General features: G+C 41.8%; 2 protein-coding genes across 11 annotated transcripts; both read left to right on the forward strand.

Moving 5' to 3' along the window:
• Nucleotides 1-1,490: 1,490 nt before the first annotated feature.
• prxl2c (peroxiredoxin like 2C) lies at nt 1,491-3,930 on the forward strand. Its single transcript, XM_086205336.1, has 6 exons — nt 1,491-1,742; nt 1,998-2,066; nt 2,177-2,230; nt 2,309-2,414; nt 3,011-3,145; nt 3,237-3,930. The coding sequence occupies exons 1-6, from the start codon at nt 1,560-1,562 to the stop codon at nt 3,365-3,367; spliced, it is 678 nt and encodes a 225-aa protein (XP_086061462.1). The 5' UTR covers nt 1,491-1,559; the 3' UTR covers nt 3,368-3,930.
• A 250-nt stretch (nt 3,931-4,180) lies between these two features.
• On the forward strand, nt 4,181-19,178 carry cdc14b (cell division cycle 14B). 10 transcript variants are annotated; one of them, XM_086206428.1, is made up of 16 exons: nt 4,181-4,535; nt 5,629-5,719; nt 7,146-7,221; nt 7,778-7,870; nt 7,952-8,028; nt 8,793-8,859; nt 8,947-9,097; nt 9,175-9,405; nt 9,557-9,695; nt 10,149-10,314; nt 10,402-10,496; nt 14,737-14,784; nt 14,894-14,989; nt 16,174-16,330; nt 18,137-18,202; nt 18,424-19,178. In XM_086206428.1, exons 1-15 carry the CDS (start codon nt 4,427-4,429, stop codon nt 18,158-18,160), a joined length of 1,620 nt encoding a protein of 539 aa, XP_086062554.1. In that variant the 5' UTR covers nt 4,181-4,426; the 3' UTR covers nt 18,161-18,202; nt 18,424-19,178. The 10 variants fall into 10 exon arrangements, 9 of the variants coding, with proteins under 9 accessions (XP_086062554.1, XP_086062558.1, XP_086062552.1 ...); XM_086206426.1 differs by having other exon boundaries at nt 4,183-4,535; nt 14,891-14,989; XM_086206429.1 differs by lacking the exon at nt 4,181-4,535 and adding an exon at nt 4,632-5,487 and having other exon boundaries at nt 14,891-14,989.
• The last annotated feature ends 84 nt before the right edge of the window (nt 19,179-19,262 follow it).

Consider the following 19,262-nt stretch of genomic DNA (forward strand, 5'->3'; position numbering starts at 1 on the left):
AGGGCGCTTCGTAATTCGCTACGGTTCCAGTGAATAGGCCATTAGGGAGACTATGAGGGGAAAGTGATAGTGTGTGACTTTGCTCTTGATCGCGTGTAATTATTATGCATTATTCAATATTACATGGAATTCAGAGAGCTAATCCTCCGTGTAACTCCGTTTCGAAACACTCCACAGGTCGTTTAACTCGATAACATTTAAAGCAATGTGAATGTGCAGCACTCTGCACCATTTTATTTCAGATCATTTTTTATATCAATTTCTAAACTAATGGCTTGGAGCCAGTGGAAGCTCTTCCACATCTAGATTGACTTATTATTTGCATTCTATATTTGTTTTGTTAGAGAAGTACACTCCACCAGGGTCACCAGAAACAAAAAAGGTTATACTGCAGTTAGAAGCAGTAGAGACTTTGTTATTAATGTAGATTAGATTTGAATGGGGGGGGGGGGGGCACAGGGGATCCACAGAGCTGAGTTACAGGGCACTCTGTGGAGAAAGCATACCTCAAAGTGAACTCAGCCTAACCCTAGGTAAAACTATGTGGTACTACAGAAACCATTTGTACCACTCCACATACCAAAACTAGCCAGCAAGTTCTAGCCATTCTGAAGCAGAATAGGGCTACAAGTGGGTCCTCTGGGGATGAGACCACAGTATGTCCAGTGTTTCCTGGGTTTGGAAAAGAATAAGGCCCATTACCACCGAATTGAATATGTTATCTGACTTCCTCAAATATGATAAATGGTGATAAATGGTTGAAACAACTTCACCAGCGGAACCAGATCAATAGTTGAAGACCAAGTGCCATGTTTGCCAGAGCTAGCATGAATGTTAGCCTAGTCACAGGTGGTGCTAGCCAAGTGTCAACACCAGCGCAGATGAATCCACGTTAATGACTCGTCACACATACAGAATTGTGTCTGACCATCATACGCCTCATGGCAGTAGTATTTTGGTGAAAAAAGAGGTCGCATAATGAAAAATGAACAATGAAAGTCATTTCTTCACATAAAAGACCTACTTTATGTTTGCTGTATGTCAAGTTTTAGGAATGTGGCAAAATGTAACATCTTCTTAGAGTTGGCCCTCTATGGAGATAGAACTCAGCAGGAGGTTGAGGCAGTAAAGGTCTTGTGAGAACCACTGGTCTACAGCATACCAGCGGGCCACCCAGAGGTTTGAGCATGAAGCCCTGAATGTTTATTTCGTCCGGCTCCGCCCCTGCCATGCATCATGCATGCATCCCCAAATATACTGTATTCAAGCGCGTATTACAGAGATACCCTTTCTTTATTCAAAACAAGTTCACAATTTGCAAATTATTGTTTTATTACTTACTAAGTAGAGGTTTACCGTGTGCACATATGTCAGTGTCCGTTCTGCCGTCACACGTGGAAAAAAAACACAATTTCTCTGATTTGCATTTCCCTCCTCTGCGCGGACCAGGTGACGTTTTCATAACGCACTCTCACACGCACGGCAGAGAACTTGGGCGTGGATTTAGAGCCGCCAACTCTTCCAGCCTCAACTGAAACGCCTAAAATAGCCCCAAGAAAATGGCTGAAGTGGAGTCTCCCGTAACTCGACAAATATCGAAGGGAAACAGCGAGATTGGAATTCACTCGGTTGATCTGCGTCTTGAAGACGTGGAGGATTGCTTAATATACGACAAATATGGAATGTCAATTCCTTTCAGGAAGTTATACCAAGACAGGAAAGCGATCATAATTTTTGTGCGGGTAGGGGAAAACTTTGTCTGGCTTGTTATACAGATTAGGCTGAGTCTAAACATGGGCGTCTTAAAATGAGTAGCGCTTAGAGTAGCCGACAGGTGAGATCCAGATGCCCCAGCGAATTACCATACTAGGATGGAAATGGAAGAAGGTCGAGCTCATGTCCATAGGTGAAGACAGGGGGCTGAACATCATAGAGGTGCGAGAGTTTTGAAAGCCTTCTGCAATTTAGTCTTAACACTCTCCCAAATTCCACTGCAGAATTTCCTGTGCTACAGCTGTAAAGAATATGTGGATGATTTGAGCAAAATACCCAGAGAGGCTTTGGAGGTGAGTCCCTAAAATTTGACACAGTATACCATGTGAGATGCACGATAATTTTGCAAAATATGTGTGTTTTGTTTTTTGTTGTTTGTTTGTTTGTTTGTTTGTTTTTGCAGGAGGCTGACATCAGTCTGGTTGTGATGGGTCAATCTGCTCATCGTCACATTGAAGTAAGTTATTTAGAGATACTCTGTGAATAACTTTCCTGTCATGGAATACTGATGCTGATTATACTCCCTTTCATCTAGCCTTTCTGCTCACTGACTGGATATCCTTACGAAATATACGTGGACCCAGAGAGGTGCATTTATCAAAAACTCGGGATGAAAAGAGAGGAGACTTTTACAACCTCGGGTAATAATGTAATGCAAATTTACAGGATTTACCTGGCTGTTTATCATTGGTTCCAAATGATTGACAGAGACCAGAGTTATTTTTGATGTTTTTAGACACTGCTGATTAATCTGTCAGTAAAAAAATAACAAGCACTTTTACCAGACTGACTTTGACGGGGGTTGTTGCCTCTATGATAATTGCCAGTCATCATGTTCCAGTTCGATATCAGAAGGATGAGAATAAATTGGTCCCCAAAAGTCAATGCATACACACAGGAAAACTGGGAGGGAAACACCAGAATTTCCCTTTTGACAGAAATTGATCAGAGATCAGAGCAGCACTTTGAGCAGGACGTCAGTCTGCTATTGGTCATGCACTGGATGGCTGAACTTAAACACCAATTACTGATGTTTCATTACTTTTGTTTTCTCCTGGTTCTGATCCTTTCAAATACAGTAACAGGCATTTAAAGAAAAATTATAATGTAACCCAAGCTACTACATTATATTGTCCCTGAAACATGTCGTATTAAGTTATTATGCTCTGCAAAATCTTATTTTTTGATATAATCAATATTTCATAATGGGAACTTTGTTTGTTTGTTGTGTCCTAAGCTCGCCCAAGTCCTCATGTGAAGTCTGGTGTCTTTATGGGCCAAATGAAGAGTATATGGAGGGCCATGACTAGTCCTGCATTTGACTTCCAGGGAGATCTGCATCAGCAAGGCGGAGCCATCATTGTAGGACCAGGTATGCTCGCTTGCTCTCTCTCTCTCTCTCTCTCTCTCTCTCTCTCTCGATGTAAATGCTCCATCTTCCTTACCGTGTCTTCTCTTTGCAGGCTCTCAAGTTCACTTCTCCCATTTTGACATGAATCGCCTGGACCACATGCCTATTACCTGGCTCCTGCAGCTCGCCGGAGTTCAAGAGACTCTGGACTTCAGTGATAAACCAAAGATGATCCATGTGTAGCTAGCTAGCTAGCTGCCTGAAAGCTTGTTTCTGCTTCACCTTGCACCACCGTTATAAGCTCTCATCCACAAAGCACACATAGTTTATTCAGTTAAACTGTTTTTTACACTGAAAAACTGCACAAAGAGTTTGAGTGTACATAATTGTCAGCTACGGCAGTATTTGCGTCCTGTAATTTTGCTCATGACCTCCACACTGGATACCAGTTTGGGCTCCCTGCAAAAGTCTGAAAAAATGCAGCAAAAGCGTGTGTGAATGCATTTCTTTATTCATGATCGTGTGACCCCTGAATTCAAACTCGTTCACTAGTTTTTCAATGCATGTCCATATCTGCAGATATCTCATCGGTTGACCTTGGGATGTGATACAAAGGTTCACATAATTAAGTCTTTTATCAAAATCTGAATATCACCATGCTTCACTCCCCACATTGGCTTACATCAGTGACTGTTTTCTGTTGTGTCATTCCCCATGAACACATAACCATAGCTGCTGCTCTTGTTTCCACAACCTCCCCACAATGCTCAGAGTGTTTATTATACTGTAAATAAAGTGCAATAGCTACATTTGGATCTGCATTTGTCTGTGTCATGTTTAGAAGAGTTAGTATAGAAAATTTCACGAACAATGCATGGTCGTAGGACAGTTATATTCATATACTCTGCAGCACCGAGAGAAATACATGTTCACTGTGCAGCTGCTGCGATTGAACAGTCAAGGGTGGGCACTGGACATCTCGTCCTGATACGTCACATGCAGGGGATTCAGAAAGCATAGAACCTGCCCCTGCTCAAACGTCACCAACACCAGAGAGAGGCTGGAGCAGGCAACTGTGATTCGGTTGACACACACTCTCACTCTCACTCCCTCACACACACATACACACACACACACGCACACACACGCATAAGCAGATACAGATCATTCGCTTCAGGGGAAACAAGACATGCCAGAATAGCACAACAAGAAAAAAAAAAGGGGACCGGCAGCCGTACTGCGAACAAGAGCAGGTGTGTTGCAGCCGCTCATGTTTGTCCACCGTGCAGCCCGGAGGAGAAAATGAAGCGCAAGAACGAGAGGAGACGAGCCGAGTCGAGGAAAAAGCGCTATGCAGCTCAGCACAGCTCGGAGGCGGAGCCAAACTCGGATATTTACATTGAGATTACAGGTAAGGGAGTCTGCAGAATGAACCCTGTCAACTTTAAGCAGAGTGGATCAGAGGTAGAGACACGCCGCGGGATGCGTATCAGCATAATTTCTGTTTTAAACCCCCGGGATGCATGAAAGACTTGATTTGTTCAGTTTTAAACCTAATATGGCGACAACGCCTCTCCCTTTATGGGTAATCCATTGGTTGTGTGGGTATTTATCAACGCCGCACTGTTCATCTACATGATCGAAATTAATGTTTTGATTTGCGTTTCCAGAAAAATACTACAAAGTTCTACAGTGCGCATCTGGGATTAAGTAATACGCAGAGATTAAGATGCGAATTTGCACAATCTACACAATAATCATGCTGTTCTACGTCTAATCTGGGGTGAATATTATTCGGACATGTTTAAAACAAGTCAAGTCTGAAAGAGGCCCCCCTTTTTTCGTGGAAGTGGAAATCAGATTGTGACTGGTTGGGGGATCGTCCTAGCAACCGCTTGGGCAACGTTCCCGGAGCCTATCGTGTGTCCTATGTAGAGAACTTTAAACTAGAAGGGGCGGTGCATATTGTTATTGACAGCGTCTTCCTCAAATTATGTAACGCCTTGAATCTGACGCAGCCAATAGCGCACCAGGGTACCGCCCCCGTGCAGCAGAGTGGGAGGAGCCACGGTGAGATCATTTTTAGCAGAGTGCGCACTTACACACGGAACTCCCTTCTTCTCTTCGGCTGCTCACCTTACTGCCTTATCCTTGATTTAAAAGTCGTGGTCAACAACGTTTAAAACTTAAAAAAGTATTGAAATATATGTATATATTTTTTTAAATATTTTGTTTAGTATGCACTTATTCTTGTAGGTTTAACCAGACTCTTGTAGCTTATATTCTTCGAAACGTAATGTTCAAAACAGTTGGCAAGATGACCGCGGACGATGTTTCTTCAAGATGCATTGAGTTCATCAAAGGTAAGATTGCAAGAAGAAGAAAAAACATACTCGAAATTTGTTGATGAAGATGTTGGAATGAGAAGTCACAGAAGCGTGCATGCATGCACGACTAAAGACTGAGAGTTAACTGCCTCTTCTGTGTCACCCTCCCCCTTCTAGATCAACTCTATTTCGCCATTCTGCAGCAAAAAATCAAGAGCACCGCTGAGCGACACTGTTTCTGCATAGATGAGGAGCTGGCGTATGAGAAGTAAGTTGTCCTTTCAGTTCTTCTTAACATTTAACTTTGCTGGATGTTACTCTTTTTTTTCTGCACTTTTCTTCTGGCCATCGTACTCTAGTGGGACATTTAAAATGGACGGACCAAGGCCCACACATTGAAGCTTTTTTTTCCTTTTTTTTAAAATCATACCAATTCTTAAGATGCATTCTTGACTTTACTTTTATAAAGGAGGTGAGCTTTGCATAAAACACACGCATAAATAATTGATCCCAGTATTGGGTGTCTTTCTGAGGAATCACCGCTTTGCCTCATAGAATCTTGAAAAACGAAAAAAAAAAAAAAATCATGATCTACGTGAATGCATAAGCAAGTGTCAAATTTGAATCTTAAGTAAAGCTGAACATTTTTTTGACAAGTTGTGTACATGCAGTCTCTGGAAAATCTTTTTGTGAATATGCATCACCTATATTACATGTTCATGATGTAGCTTTGATATACATTCAACCTTGGTGATGTCCTTGGGGTCAAATTTGACTGTTTTTCAAAAGTTTTTTTTTTGAAAACTAAAAAAAAAAACCTGATATTTTCATGCAAATTAGGCCGTTTGACCCAAAATGTGTTTACTAAAACACCAGACTTTGGGCGATAAAATATACTTTATACCTTATAAACATTCCAACCAGGCAGGGCCAAACATGATAACTGACAACATTTTTTTCATGTTTAGCCTAATCAGTCGTTTTACTGCCACAGAGTTCATACGGTCACAAAAATGTGGACAAGTCATGAGAAAATTTGAAAATGGCAACACCAGGCCTGGGAAAGCTTTTTAAAAAATAAATGAATAAAGCCAGAAAGTTTGGGGAAAGTTATGCAGAATATGTTAGGTTTCCATCATCTGAGAGAAAATTTCTTTTTTTGTTGTTGTTTATTTAGTTTAACATGCGTGTGTGTTGTATCAAACCACGTATCTCAGTTTTAGTGACAATTGTATTTGTAAATTTTGATTTGAAATTCTGCTATTCATTTGCGACCAAATCAGAATGTTTTTAATGGTCATGAAAACTTGTGCTGCATGGAAAAAGGCTTGCCTTTAAAAATGTGTCTGAGCCAGTGATGCTCCTGGAAGCAATCAGAGGGAAACCAAACAAGTCAAAGCACCTTGCAGCAGCTACTTTGGTAGCTTCTGCTGTTTCGCTGGGCTTTTTATTAAGTGGCCTCAGGAGAGGACATGACTGAACTTTCAGATCCCATTTTTTGTGCCGGTGCAGCTTTTTTATCCACTTCTGAGTGAACCTCACCGGCATCAAATGATCCTAAATATAGTCTTTAACTTCTACTGTGCCAGTCTGAGGTGGCTGATTGCATCTTGTGAAACTTCCTCAGAGACCATCACCGGTTTCATAAATAGCCACTCTGACACACTCTTTCTTCTTCTCGCTTTCCCTCGCAGCTTTTACGCGGACTTTGGTCCCCTCAACCTTGCCATGTTTTATCGCTTCTGTTGCAAGCTGACAAAGAAGCTGAAGGTAACGTAAACTGCCGCACAAACGTCTCATCGCATGATTTGGGTCGATTCGTAATTTAATTTCTGTTCCTTACGTTGTTGGTTTGTGTCAACTTGTGACACCAATGTTCCTTTTTTCTGTATAATATTTTTCACATGACACGTGGGCACAGATGTTTGTTCGGCAGCTCCTTTTTTTTTCTTTGTTTAAATCTCTCTAAGAATTTGTATTTCGCTGCGCTGATTTCTCATCCACCTTTTGCTTTAGAAATCCTGCAAATTGGCCGTTAAACCACCACCTGTAGCATCTTTGAAATTAAGTACCTTTCCAGGAGGAATTTCCATTTTTGTCTGCCTGAGTGCTGCTGCACCTGTTCAAACAAAGCTGCCATGTTGAGTGAACAGCACCAGTGTGGGAAAATTAAAGACCCGTGTAGTGTCTCTCTAAATAAATGGTGTCACATGTGTGCGCATACTGTTTTTTTTTAACAGAGTAATTAAAAAGGACACAATAGTCAAAGTGGATTAGAATTATCTTTATGTGTATGACATCAAGTCTTCTTCGTGTCTTTTCACAGTCTATAACCCTTTCAAGGAAGAAGATCATATTCTATACCTGCGGAGACCAGAAGAAACAAGCCAATGCTGCCTACCTAATAGGCTCGTACGCAGTAAGTAGTGTGGAAACATGTATGTTTAATAATGTTTTATTTTCTTCATTAATTTCATTAATGTTTTTTTTGTATTTTAAGGTAATGCACCTTAACATGATGCCAGAAGAGGCCTACAGTCTGCTGGTGTCGAGGAACTCCACATATCTTCCATTCAGGTAACCGTTCACTGACGTCCAGCTGAGCTGTAAAGAGTCGCGATGAGACGAGTTGAGACTTGCAGCTGATTGCAGTGCGTCTGTAACGACTCTGCACTTCAGCTGCATTAACAGGACGAGCGAGCGATTTGCCATAGCTGCAGTTCCACTGATGAAAAGGCAGAAACGTACAACAAGGAAATTTGCACTTGTCCTTCAGTTCATGCTGCTGCAATTTCCCCTGCAACCGTTCTGTTTCGTATGGAATCTTTTGGTGTAAAGTGGCCTAAATTTGTGCGACTTTGCAACTTTTTCGATCGTGTCATGGATAATATTCTACAGTTCTACAATTTCATTTAGCAGACGCTTTTGTCCAAAGCGACGTACAACACAAGCAAGAATTTAGACTTAATTAAGGAGAAGTCCATAGGAAGCGCAAAAGTACTTCAGTTGTGATTTGGTCACAGGTACTGCCATCTAGTGGCAGAAGAAGTGTCGCCCCCCCTCCCCCCCCTTTTTTTTTTTTGGCAGACATACAATACAAATATCACCACTGCATACAAATATCAGACTGCCCCTGTCACTCATAGCCTCAGATAAAGAATATGGTCGCAAGATGACATGAATTACAAAAGGGAACCTAGTGGGAAGGTATCGAACAAGCCCTTCATCTTATGTGAGCATAAGATGTGACATGGCTGCACTTGTGAAGGCCGGGGAAACAAAAATGACGTTCTGATTTAAATTTTTTTTTTTTTAAACCCTGTTTCTTCCATGTGTCACAGAGATGCCTCATTTGGAACCTGCATGTACAATCTGAACATCCTAGATTGCCTCCATGCTGTTCACAAGGTACGTCGATCCCGGATGACTTGATTGTTATTTTCCTGCTGTGTCACGCTCCTAATGAAATTAACTTCCTCTCAACTACTTCTCCAGGCTCTGCAGTACGGTTGGCTGGACTTCTCCAACTTCGATGTGGAAGAATACGAGCACTACGAGAGAGCAGAGAACGGAGATTTGAACTGGATCATTCCAGGAAAGTTCCTTGCCTTTAGTGGGCCTCATCCGAAAAGTAAAATAGAGAATGGTAAGTTAAAAGAAACTAAATTTAACTGTATGTGACTTGATTAAAAACTCCCATCATGTTTTTGCTCCTTATTTCAGGATACCCTCTGCATGCTCCTGAGGCCTACATCCCTTACTTTAGAAAACACAACATCACTAGCGTCATCCGACTCAATAAGAAGATGTATGATGCCAGACGTTTCACAGACTCGGGCTTTGAGCATCACGACCTATTTTTTGTGGATGGAAGTACGCCAAACGACAGCATCGTCAGAAAGTTCCTCAATATCTGTGAGAATGCGGAAGGAGCCATTGCTGTTCACTGCAAAGGTTAGAAGAGACCAGATGCGATTAAAAAAAAAAAAAAAAAAATCAGGCTGCAAAAAAAACGGTGCAGAACGTCTATACGGCAAAATACTCATTCAGCTTCTGGATCCTGTTAACTGCACACATTTATGCCAAACCACCTTTTTTATTCTAGCCGGTCTGGGAAGAACTGGCACTCTGATTGGCTGCTACATGATGAAGCATTACCGCCTGACTGCTGCGGAGGTGATTGCTTGGATACGGATCTGCAGACCAGGGTCAATCATCGGGCCTCAGCAGAACTTTGTTGAAGAGTAGGTGTAAATGCTGAAGCATGAAGCAGCATGTCTTAATCTGGTTTAAAGGTACAGAGTGTAGAAATCGGTGTGAGTTTCTTTGGCAGAAATTAAATATAAAATTCCTGAATATTTTTTATTATGTCGAAATCACCCGAGAGGTTCATCGTGTTGGCTTTGGAAAAACATTCAGTCTCAATGTTCCCTGCAGAAAAGCTAAATATTTTTGTGGTGAGAAATCTGAGAACTCAAAAGTTTGGCAAATGTTGACTGATGCAGTAAGGCTGCAGTTTGCAACTTCACCACTAGGTGCCCCTATATCCTACACACTGTCCCTTTTTAAAAACACTGTTACTGACTTGCTGATCATACAGGCTTTATTTCAGGGCATATCTGCTGGGAAATCTCAATATTGGCTGTTTGTTTATACAGAAAGCTCATCTCACGGTCTCTTTTAATCTTGTTTGGTAGAAAACAGAACAGTTTGTGGGCAGAGGGAGATGTTTTCCGGGAGAAGATGCTAAATGAAAGGGAGAATGGCAAAATGGCCGTGACCAGAATTCTCTCTGGAGTTGATGACATAACCATTAATGGGAGTAACAAGAACAGGGCATCCAAGAAAGAAGACATGGAACTGGTAATTTTTTTTCCCTAACTCTTCATGTCAAATCTTCAAGTCTACTCTACTTTTGTCAACTTTTTTTAAATCATTCATCTTTGGCAGTATAATGATGAAGAGGAGAGAAATGGCCTGACGCAGGGTGATAAGCTGCGAGCCTTGAAGAGCAAGAGGCAGGCCAGATCCTCAGCTTCATTGTCGTGAGTATGAAACAGCCTGACAATCTCATCATGCATCACTCGATTTGTTGTAGCACTGAAATATGAACAACACCGCTCCTCGTCAGTCCCTCGGATCGTGACACATTTACAGTCACTTTCAGGTCAACAGTATCTTATGATTTGAAAAGTAAGGATTCACAGTGTCCCTGTAGAGTTGATTTTTTTATTTTTGTGGTTGGTACATGAATCATTTCATTCGACATGTTAGGTTTTAGGCACAGTCAGCTCTGCTCTACAATTTCATCCTGGTACCATAATTAATAGCTCAGTTAAGGACCAAGGCAGCATCCATTTAATGTTGTATTTATTGATTTCTCATCTGTTACTTTGGGGTAAATCACACACAGATCAAGGGGAATGTAATTCATTCCATTTCCTCTGTGTAATCTATGAGTTGTGAGTATTGACGACGCGTCAAGGAAGTAGGGAGTCAATTATGAAGAAGCTGTGAGCAGCATACTGGCTGGATGGAGCTATCTGACACACAACCTTCCAGAAAAACTACTTTTTTGTCAGGCTGGATTTAGAAAGACACGAGTGTATGTGCATAAAAGTTCAAGTATGGGCTGAGACAGTGATTGGGTTGATAATGTAGAGCTCCTTAAGTCAATAGAGGACTTTCCAACATAAACATGATATACTATAGATAAGTTATTAGAAATATGCGGTCAGTATATGTTTATGACTTTATGACATATAAACTAGATTTGCCTAAAGTCAAATCAGTGTTAAAACCTTTGAATGAAGGTATAACTGTGTTAGAACCAGAATTGGTTTTGAGGGTCTGTGGTTGTGGTAAAATAAGGTCTGTGGTTCCCACAGTTTTAAGATATTGATTTGTTTTTCTTCCCACGGCATAAAATACATCAGTAAATACCACACTTGTAATATCCTCAAAATGGCGTTTGCAAACAAGCGGCTAAAGGAGACTGCTGATAGTAGAGGCATGAAGCTAGTGGAGGTGGAGTGGAGGTGACGGTAAAAGTTCATTTGCAGCCTGTGTTAGCTAATGTTGCTGTAATTCTAAGGATTCAATTTATGTTTTAAAATTTGTAAAACTGGTTTGGATTTGTCAAGATCATCTCGTTGTGAAGATAATCTTGCTGAACAAAGATGGAAAAAAAAATCAAAATCCCTTTTGGTTTGGGTCAAGGGAACTCCTGATGATGCTAATGTTTAGGTTAGCTTCCATAAGTACCAGTGACACATTTGCGTCCATGTAAATCAAGCCAGGGAAGGTTGGGTGTCAGCGGGACTGAGAGGGGCTGACTTGCCTCTGCCAATGTACCCATACGGCTTTGGCTTTTGTTGTCCCATGCCAGGCAGGTGGTAGTGTTCTGCTGCAGCCTCATGTGTACGGTGTGGCCAACATTCAAAAAATAGCTGAGAGAGGCAGAGAGAGAGTGGGGGAGAGGAGACAGGATGAGAGAAAAGATATGAGGTTTTGTATGATGGAGGTAAGTGCACGACACTTGCTTTTATAGTGGCTACATACTCTTCCTGTAGAAGTGGTTGCTATGTCGATGAATGATACGGCTAATGGTATGGCTGGTTGAAGTTTTTTTTTTAATTCTTTTTTTTTTTTTGGATTGTGTGAATTGGATATGCAATTACTGGATGCCTTACATTTACGGCTTCAATGATCATCGGCACACGGAGATGTTCCGCTTTGATATCGAGGCTTATCTGAGATATCTAACAAAGCTCTCAGGTGAGCCTTCATGAGCAGCTGCTGCTTCACTTATTCAGCTAATCATGGTTTTACATAAGATCGGGATTAGCTGAATTAAATGTTTAGCGCTTGGCTTCTACTGTTGACTTGGCACTGAAGAGGAAATCTTGATAAAGGGAACAGTGACTACTGGTTCGAATGGTTTATAGGAGTCGCCCAACTTGTCTGATCAGCCATTAAAATCATCAGTAGAATTCAGGGTCCTTGAAACGGAGTTGATTTTAGGAGTAAATTAGAATTTCCATCTTATCCTGTTTGTTTTTCATTTATTTTTAACATGGTGGATTATAAAACATCATTTATGAGCTGCAGACAAAGGTAGTGGGATTAAAGTGGGTTCTTATCTGCTCTCCAGAGGGAGCTGAGGCAGACTTTAGGCCATATGCCTTATCAGCGTATATGTTGCTACACAAACATCTACCTTCCAGATGAACCTTCACCATCTGGCTCCACTGTTTGTTTTATTATGTAACACTGAAGTGCATGTTGAATTGCAGCGACTGCTGTATGGAACTTATTCATCATCTCTTCTGCTGTTCTCATGCATGGCAACAGGCACAATACCCTCAGACATGCACGCTTGCCTCTGTGTTCAATCTGTGTTTTGTCTAACATGTAAATAGATGTTGGGGGCCGGGTTCTCTGTCAACTGTTGTTTTTCCATTGTTCTCTGTGACTGGATTGGTGCACACAGTCAGTTTTGTTCGGTTCTTATCACAGATCAAGCCGACAAAATGCATTTTGGCCGATAAAGAGCTCCACAGTGATGGTTTAAAGGGGCCCTGGAGTGAATGTTTCATTCATTTTCTCCAGAGAATCAGAGCAGCGGGACCAGTTTTGTGTTCCCTCACTTAAGAAGTATGGTTCTTGACCTGAGGTAGGAGGTCGCAGATACAGGCCATTGCAATGGGTTTACACAGGAGGGTGCCTCGCCTCTGCTTCAGGGGTGAGGGAAGTTCACTCATCCATGAGAGACTCTGTAGAGGCTGGGTAGATTCTTTGCATCGAATGTAACCTTTATGTTTTGAACCTGGGACCGAAGTCGCCCAGCTACCAGGTGAAGGGCGGCAAAAAATATTAGATTCAACATTAAAATAAAGAACAGTAAGAAAGCAAAGGTACAACACTGTGGGCATAATCATCATCAGCACTGGGAAAGTACTCAACCTATGAGCCATTGCTAATTTGACCCCTAGCCTTCCGTCATTAAACTACATTTTGTACATTTTTATTGTGGCTACAGAACTTTTCACTGACATCAATTTTTAGGGGGAAAACAGGATTTTGCTGCCATTTTTTTCTCTTGTCCATGATAACATGATGGTTTCTCCCAGTTGGCCGGTGCTGAGCCAACCTCAGACGGCCAGCATAGCTAATAATCTCACCCTCAGAGAGAACATGAGTAGCATTTGCACTTCTGGAAACCTCACTGTGGAGTTGTGTCGACAATGAAACTGTTAGGCAAAGGCTTCAATGATCTAAAAATACAAATCGTAAACAGGTTAGACTTTTCATAATTACATATTATTAGCCGCTAATATGCAGTGTAACTGCTAGAACATTCTTTTGGGTTCTATGTAAACTGGTCACACATCGGAGTAAAGGAACTGTGCACTGTTGGATGCAGGGCTCTATGAAAGGCGTCTCATCTAATCCAGTCCCAGTGGAAAAGCAGAACATCAGAGGCTTTGTGTCCTGCCCGGACGTCTCTTGTCTCCTTCCTTTCCCCCCCCCTCCCCTTTTTTTGTTTTTTTGTTTTTTTGTTGCTCTTGTTGTTGGATTTGTCCTCCTTTCAGATGGCTGGTAGCCATGCTGCTCTCCTCCCTGTGTAGCCTTGCCCTGTGGTGGATTGTGTATGGCTTCCCTTCTCCCATCCTGCATTTCTGTATAGACGGGTTAGGATTTCAATGACTTCAACATCCCCCATCCCCCCACCCCCCAAAAAAAACCTGTCCTGCCTCTCCGTTCTGGAGCTGTAACTGAAAACGCTGTAAGTGAGCCCCCTTGTCTCTTTAACTCCCGCTCCCCGAATCAGAAATAAGTTCCTAATCATCCTCTTGCTTCTTTCTGCAGTTAACTTTGATCTGAAGAGCGGAGCCTTTAAAAAAAAAAAAAAAAAAATCTTAGAAACAGGCTCCGTTCTTCTATTGTTTACAGACGTTCTCCATCAGTCCCTCATTTTTGAACATCATGCTCTGCTTGTTATTGTGCTGATCTATGTTCCACTGCCAAAAATTAACCCCCCGTGGAGCCTAATCAATGAAAACTACTATGTTTTCACAGACAAATGAGAAGCCCCCTCAGCCTTAAGTTGTGAAGCATCACCCTCATTTTTGTCTGCTACTTTCTTGGCTTTACTAATCTCACCTGGCTGCTGCAGCTAAAATAAAATTTAAAAAAAAAAATCTCTGCCTCTACTCTGTCCTGTCATCTAACACTTGGACACTTTTTTTTTTTTTTATACTTTCATATTGCCTGTTTTCACAGACTAGAAGAAAATAAAATACACACCAGGTCCTCGTCCCAGTCTCTGAAGTAAGGTTTGCTGTGCACTCGCCATCATCACACATACCTACGGATCTGTCCAAAAAACAAACAAAAAAACAACCAGACTTAACGATGACACCCATCTCCTCTGCAGCAGGGTCATCCTGCAGGCCAGCGTCAATCCTTTGTCTGACCACTCAGACAGCAGGAAGAGGACCAGAACCTCATTACCAACCAACGGAGTAGCAGGCAGGTTAGTGGCTGGCTGGCTGCCTGCAGTGACTCATTTACACAACAGAGACCACAGGAAGTTGCTTATTTGGAGATATCACCACTGATGAAGCTTTTTTTTTTTTTTTAAGCAGATGCCATTTAAATGAGCTCATTTTAGAAATTACTCAGTGGTATGGAAGCCTTCATCGCGTGTGGATTTTTTTTGTAATCGTTTCAACATTTTACTTTCAGTATTGAGGTGCTGCCTAGACTTAGAAAACATCTTGGTTTGATACAGATTGCACTAAAAATTACAACAATTTCATAGGTTTTGCAGTGAAAATGAGAATAATGTAAAAGTGAACATTGCCTCTAATGTAGCAAATGATACTGCAATGTAGTCTGCTAGATATTTTCCAAAATCCAACAGCACGACTTCCAAACGGAGCCTGGTGCAGGTCTTTAGTGGTGAGAACATGATCCGACCTCCTTTGGGCCTTATCAGCTCCTGTTACCAGGCGTTCTGTGTTTTTGGACACGTGGAAGAACTGCGCATTAGTCGGAACACAGGAGCTTCATCCTGTTCACACGGCTTGTCGTCTTCATTTTTTTCCATCCGCCCATTTTCTATACCGCTTATCAGTTATGGGTGGGGGGGGGTGGGGGTGCTGGAGCCTGTCCCAGCTGACAATGGGAGAGAGACGGGGTTCACCCTGGACGGGTCGCCAGTCTGTCCCAGGGTCATCAGGAGCTTCGACATGGCCACCGGGGGAAGTAAGGATCAAACCTAGTGATCCTTCGGTTGCTAGACAGCAACGCTACCTCCGAGTCATGCCGCCCTGTCGTCATTTTGTTTTAATTGGAATTTGGAAAATGGGTGTAAAAACAAAACAAAACCGTAAGAACAACGGGGGATTCAAAGAGGGAACAAAATATGGGTGTGAAAACAGCCTGAGCTTTGGCGACTATGGAGATTGCTGTGTTACAGCGTGTGGAAGAAAATTAATGGCCGTCGCTTTGTGTTGCAACAATAGAGGCAATTTTATTTACTGACCAAAAAAAGGACCGATACAAGGCTACATCTCTGGGAAAAAAATGATTAAACCCTCTTCAAATGTGAAGTATTTATGCAGTACATTGTGTTTGTTGTACGGTAACCAAGAGGCTATAGCCACTCATGAATGGGTGTGGTTTGAATTTAACCCCTTCCCCTCTCTCTGCCAGCTCCCTGTGTCGTACCAGACTGGTCAGGTCCCTAGGCAACTTGCATGTAGTGGCTGGCGACAGAGACCCGATGTGTTGTGAGCCATGCAGCAGCCACACAGCCACAGCCAACACAGGCACTCTCATCAACTTAAACATGGCACAGGCCCACTTGCAGGCAAGCCTCCCCCCCCCTTCTGAGCCTTATGGAGACACAAACATCAGCTTTTCTCCTCTAATGCTGTCCTGACACCCAAAGTCAGAACTAGTTCTGTTTGATTTTGGCAGCAAGCAGTTGGAATGGATCTATGGGGATCAGGGGTCTTGTTTTTATTAGGATCCAATGTAGAAATCCATGTGCAAATCCAACAGTGTGCACTTGGAAAGACATTCAGATAAACTCAGTCTACTGGAGATGTGTGCACGTGGATCAGTCACGTTTCAGCCTCTAATCAACCAAATTCAGCAACAACTGATCAATTCAAAGTCCCTGGGGTACATTAATGATTCCTTCCATTCAGTGAAACTTGCCAATCACCGAAAGGTCTAATTATTTAAAGCCAGCCCGACAAAGCAGGCAGTCATCAGACTGCTGGCCTCCCAACAGCAGTTAGCGTCCTGGTTGGTTATTGGTGCAGTAGCGCCACCCTCTGCTCTCGTTATCACACACTCTTTTTCCAACTGGTCCACCAATCACATCCTGTGCGGGGGCAGTTGACATGTTTGATTTATTCCCCCCCCCCCCACACACACACACACACACACATTTTCCATCATCATGCAAGCCTGGGTGACTGTTCTCACCTGAGAAAGCTCCATCAAAAACTCAGTGATGACTTTTAATGCTCCTTTTCTCAAATTACTCTTATTCTTGTTTAGCCACTAAAAATAAAATCCTTCTTAGCCTCTTCTGGCAACACTGGATGACTTCAATTCACCGCCTCATCCGCGTCACCAATTTCCTTCATCTCCATAAGGTTTTTAGGCATGAGTTAACTTCAAAGTGCGCACACTCTACCATTAATTTTTGAACCTAGATCGTAACTTTGTGCACTGGTAGCGGCACACACACACACACACACCTACCTCGTTCTGGCACCATTTTGTGTGTGTGCAACAGTTATAAATGAGACCCCTGATCATTAGTGCCAATAAATCCAGCCAAAATCCCGAAGCTCAGCACTCTCTTTTCTCCTCTGTGCTCATGACAGTGCTTGTGTTATAATTACTCATTGTACTTTGGCTGGGCTGCGTCAACGTTCTGACTACGTTCAGTTGTGCACCCGCATGCACAGTGAAGAGAAGATACTTTTCCTGCACACTGACGTTAGTTTGGCAGCGATGATCAGTGAAGACGTGAAAATATGAACAATTCAAATTCCCACCCCTGCATTGTTACTCATTGAGTTCATGCACCTTTATTTAAATTTTTATCCTGAATACATCACGTTAGTTAGAAATCTGTTACATTTGTAAATTCTGTTGGTATTTGGGGATCAGGTAGATCAAATATGAGACCATAATTTACAAAAATTAAAAGACAAACTGAATGAGCTGATGCAGATTTATGGTTACAGCCAAATAATTTCGCCCTCTGCTGGCCATTACAAAAAATGCTGGCAGCAAAAAAGATTTAGGTCTTGCTCCCACTTTTTAAACACTCATCCGTAATCTGCAGAGATGCAACCCAGCCAAATACCATGTGCTCAGTTTTACTAACATGTCAACAGGCTGACTTTCTGTTCCAAATCAAGACTTGGTAACATTTGGTAAATCTTACAGCGTTTTGGTTATAAAATCAAACCGCATTGGTCTCCCTGCACTTCCTTTCAATCTTTTCTTGCATGCTCCTAAAGAACAGCGAAGTTGGGGAGTGTGACTGGCTATAGCTTCTCTGGTCTCGTCCATATCTGCACCCATATCTGCACCCTTCCCTGCTGCTAATGTTCATTTCTCTTTCCTCCTCTTGTCCCGCACACAACAGACGTACTGTCTCCAGAGGACGTAAATCTCGCAACTCTTTGCAATCAATGCGATTTTCCAGGCTATGGTATATATCCTCTATTCACTGTCTGTTACTTTTGACTTTTTTTTTTTTTTTAATTGCTATCATTGGAGTAATTGTAGTATGAAGGAGATTGACAGGCATGTTTGTGATGATTTCTGATATGCATGAGTAACACATATATACTTTTTTTTAATTGCGTTCATTAATTAAAACATGTGATTTAGTTGCTGTCTAACTCTCTTGACTCTGTTTGTGTCCTTCAGTCACTCCATACCCAAAGCTAGAGCTCCTCTACTCCGGTGAGCCCGCGGATCTGGAGGACCAGCAGGAGGATTTTACTCTAAGCTTCTACACGGAACGTACTCGTCGTTCAAATAAGATCCTTTACAGTTTCAAAAGATGTGACGCAATGTTTGACATCAAAATCATTTATAGATTCTTTAAGTCTCCCTCCCCAAGGCACTTTGATTTTTTTATATTTTTTTTAAACACAGTATGATTTAAAAAAAAAAAGTATTAATCATTGCCTGTTTTATAATTTGTACATGTTGAAGCCAACAGAATGACCTACAATCAGACCGGCGGGTGAATGTGAACACAGGAGATTTTTTGGGGGGGTGTTTAAACACTGTGTGAGACGAAGTTTTTAAAAGATGGATGAACCTCCTGCTCAGTAGATTTGAATAACCTGCTCTCTTCAGGGTACATGTACGACACCCTGAGGTCTTTTTTTTGTACAGGAAGTCCTTGGATGTAACGTCAAAAGTGCAGTACTGTCTGAATGTCTTTGTTTCCATGATCTGGCTCGTCTTTTATTCATGTGAAGCTTTTCAACTACTGCAGTTAACAACTGTAAATACATCAACATTTGATATGCTCAGTTTGTATTTTGTAAATATTTTGTACTATATTTTAATCATGTGATGATTTATGGGGCCTTGTCTAACTCATGTTTAGAATCCACTAAATACTGGATGGAAGCACATAGAAATCTGACTTTTTAAAATAAAATCCTACTCCAGTTTTTCTGGCTGCATCTTCTGACTCAACTGTAGGAAAACTCCACTCTGTTTTTAAGTCCAATCACAGCAGGACACTTATC

The sequence above is a fragment of the Aulostomus chinensis genome, chromosome 6, assembly GCF_037954235.1.
Source record: "Aulostomus chinensis isolate RoL2024-O1b breed Wild chromosome 6, RoL_Achi_v1.0, whole genome shotgun sequence".
In the NCBI taxonomy this organism is placed as follows: Eukaryota; Metazoa; Chordata; class Actinopteri; order Syngnathiformes; family Aulostomidae; genus Aulostomus; species Aulostomus chinensis.